This window comes from Ixodes scapularis, unplaced genomic scaffold, assembly GCF_016920785.2.
Source record: "Ixodes scapularis isolate PalLabHiFi unplaced genomic scaffold, ASM1692078v2 PGA_scaffold7__128_contigs__length_106722199, whole genome shotgun sequence".
In the NCBI taxonomy this organism is placed as follows: domain Eukaryota; kingdom Metazoa; phylum Arthropoda; class Arachnida; order Ixodida; family Ixodidae; genus Ixodes; species Ixodes scapularis.
The window spans coordinates 722474-725962 of NW_024609882.1; the positions used below are offsets into that span (position 1 = coordinate 722474).

The 3489-nt window shown below is 49.0% G+C and overlaps 1 protein-coding gene across 1 annotated transcript; it reads left to right on the plus strand.

Moving 5' to 3' along the window:
* The first annotated feature begins 195 nt into the window (after positions 1-195).
* Positions 196-1995, plus strand: LOC8027351. The gene has a single exon (XM_002407896.5). The coding sequence runs from the start codon at positions 376-378 to the stop codon at positions 1780-1782; it is 1407 nt and encodes a 468-aa protein (XP_002407940.5). The 5' UTR covers positions 196-375; the 3' UTR covers positions 1783-1995.
* Positions 1996-3489: the final 1494 nt, after the last annotated feature.

Below are 3489 nucleotides of genomic sequence, written 5' to 3' on the forward strand. Positions count from 1 at the left end.
AATATGGTACTTGGGCGATTTCAACCAGTTCGATGCGCAGCTTGGGAGACGTATTCGTGTCTTTGGTATAATATAAACTAGTTTGGTAAATACTCGGGACAGCCCTAAACAATATAAAATAAACTGACACGTTGAGCTTGTAGTTACGGTTTCGTTTAAAGCAGCGGCAATTTCGGTTAGAAAGAATTCATCCGACGACGCCAGAATTGCGAGTACTGAATTTTGACTACCAGAATAGATAAAACCATCTACACATCCAAATTAATAACAGTGAATATCTCGCATACACAGCGAAATTGTTAGCACGCGCAAGTGATCCTAAGGATCCACGGTGGCACCGCTACACCATCGAATCTCTCCGAGAAATCCTCTTGGATGATATTCCCGGAGGTGAGCATGGCCACCCCAATGCTGTCGCTGCTCGTGCTCAGCGTAACATCCTCCACCATTTGCACCGGGCACGCCAACCTGAATGAGCCCGTCAGTCCAAACAAAGACTTCAAGGCCGAACAAGCGCCGCAGGTCCCCGCGTCTTCAGCGTTGCTGAAAAGCGCCCTCGGCGCATGGATTCACGACGGTGACGTAAACGTCGAAGCAAACCCATCGGCGCCAAACTTGCCGTTTCGGCAACGTCGAGTGTCATTCCAAGTGGAAGAAAGCCATCCCGATGCGAGCTCAAAAAGCAACCAAACAGCTCAGGGGTCACGAGCCAAGCACCACTTCGTCATACAGGACGCGGCAGACCTACTAGAACCGGTAGTCAATACCAGTAAAATCGCTCCGGATAGCTTTCTAGACGAGGTAATTAAGAATGTGCCGGTGGGAAAGCCTGCTCTGACAGGTGGAGTTAGGCGAGCGGGCTCGAGGAACAACACCGGGAACGTCCACAACATCAGCAGCTCCGAGAAGGTAATGGGCGACGAACACCCGATGGAGCTCGGAAAGGTGAAGATCAGGCCGGCCCACGTGGTCCTGTCCACAAATGACACACTGCAGCTGGAGTGCTTTGTGGGCTACAATACGCACGCCTCGGTCTCATGGACCCTGAACGACAGGGTACTGTTCGAAGTGGACGTGTCCAGGATCCAGACCATAGACTACAAGGGCGTCAAGATCATGGCCTCTTCCATCCTCATTCGCAATGTGCTCAAGCTCCCCACCTTCAAGGAGATATACGTCTTCAAGTGCATCTACCTCTTCGACGACGAGATGCAGACGGCGCAGAGCGTCGTGCACGCCAGGGTGACGGACGACTGCCAGACGGACCACGACTGCGCGCCCCGCAACGCCAAGTGCGCCAACAGCCGTTGCGCCTGCACCAACAGCCTGTTTCCCGTCAAACTGCAGTCGGTGCACACAACGTGCCGCGCGGAGGCCTTCCTCGAGACCGAGTGCCTCTACGACGAACAGTGCGAGAACGTCGAACCCAAGAGCGAATGTACCGTGCACCACTGGTGCGCCTGCATCAACGGCTACGCTCGAGACGCCTGGAGCAACTGTCTTCCGAGGTCGTCGGGGCTGCGCACCCGTTGCAACTCGGACCGAGACTGCATCGACCTGGGCGCCAGCTGCGTCCTCAGCCACTGCAGCTGCCTGGGGGAGCTCCAAGAGAAGAATGGCCGCTGCATTTCCAGGCAGAAGGGCTCGGGCGACTTGCTAAAGCACAGCCTGGTCGCCAGGGCGTCCCAGAGCGAGGCGTACCTGCAGCAGCCTGTGCCAGTACTCACCTTGCTGGTCACGTTGGCACCCTGTCTCTTGGCAAGGGTGCTTGTACGGAGCTAGTGTGGCTCAGACAGTTGATAGAATGCTCGCAGCTGCCGTGGCACATTAAACCTTTTCCACTTTTGCTCTCGTCAAACCAGATATTGGTCCGAGGCAATTCGGCTGCACGATTCTGTTTTAGCTCGTAGCGGTCAGTCGGAGCTATGCAAAAGATTTATCGCACCTTTCCCGTAACTCTTATAAAAAAAAAAAGAAAAAAAATCCCTCAGGCAAGACGAATTGGGTTTCTTTTTGCGCTGCAGGCTCGGAACGTATTAATGAACGAGACGCTCTCAATGGCGAGCCACGTCTGGCACATCATTAGCACTTGTGATTGTGCACCAAAAAACACTAGCAAAGCTTCATACATAAACACCGTTCAAGTACGATACGTCCCCATGTTCTATGGTCACATTCACGTGTAATCTATGAAGGATATAATCTGTCGGCCAATGCAGCTTTAACTCTTTGCCTACCGCAAAAAGTTTGAAAAAAACTCTTTGAAAATACAGAATCTTTTTGTGCCCTATAAATTTAATATGCAATACAAAGGCCAAAAACAAATGCCAAAATATTTATTATATGAGAAATCTTTGAACACACTGCAAAAGAAAAAGGGACTAAAGTTCCGCCTCACTGCATTACCGCAGACAGTTCACATCACATTGCACGCAAAGTGAAGGCAAAACGTGGAGGGGCTGGAGGGGGATTTTCTACACCGATTCTAGTCCATGCCGACACAATGTCCTCGTCGAAATCGGAGTCCTCCGAGCTCAAATCCAATAACCGAGTTGTATTGCTCTCGCTGTTCGATGAAAGATTCATTTCCTCGTCTTCTGAACCTGAAGAGACAACACAATATCTTCGTTTTCGCCGCAATTTTGAGGCAAGATCGTCACTACGAACGCAGCGACCAGAAGTTGACGTCGCCATTTTTAAATCCCCCGTTGCCTGCGTTGGAACAATTATCTGCCAAATTCAGAAAAATTTACCAGGTTGTTTTTTTTCCACGAAGTGGCATCTATCCATGGCAAAGCTCACTAGAAACACGTGGACTAGCCCAGTTGGCCCATGGTAGCGTAGTGGAGCCCGAATCAAAGTGGACGAGCCCAGCTCGTGTTCGGGGGGAGCGGTACAAACAGAGTGGACGAACTCGAGTCGTCCATGGTAGGGAAAGGGTTAACGAGCACCGAATTTGACAGTGATATGCCTCCAAAGGCATTATCCAGCATCAAGCTAGACTCACTGCATCGAGAAGAGTTTTGTGCACGGTTCATACGTAGGGTCCTTTGCTTTTGCGTTTTGTATCTTTAAAAAATAGGGCGCTTCGTTCCAAGCTGGTAATCCAGGACAAATCGGGTTTTTCAAACAATATTCCCGGAATTCGGGTTTTTCAGGTTGTATTTAGAAAGATATTCAGTGCAACCAACAAAATAAAAGCCATGCTGGGATGGGAATCATTAAACACTAGAAGGTATAAGTTAAGGTTAAAGTTTTTTCATCGGATTTATTATAATGAAACTGACATTGATAGAAATGAGTATTTGTATAAACCAAGTTACATGTCAGCGCGGTTCGATAACTCTGAAAAGGTTTTTGAGTACTGTTATAAAACAAACAATTTTGGTAGTTCTTTTTTTGTTCAAACAATCAAAGACTGGAACCTGCTGCAACAGGAGCTGGTCAGTATCTCAGACAATGATGTATTTTTTTCTTGTTTGTGAAAAT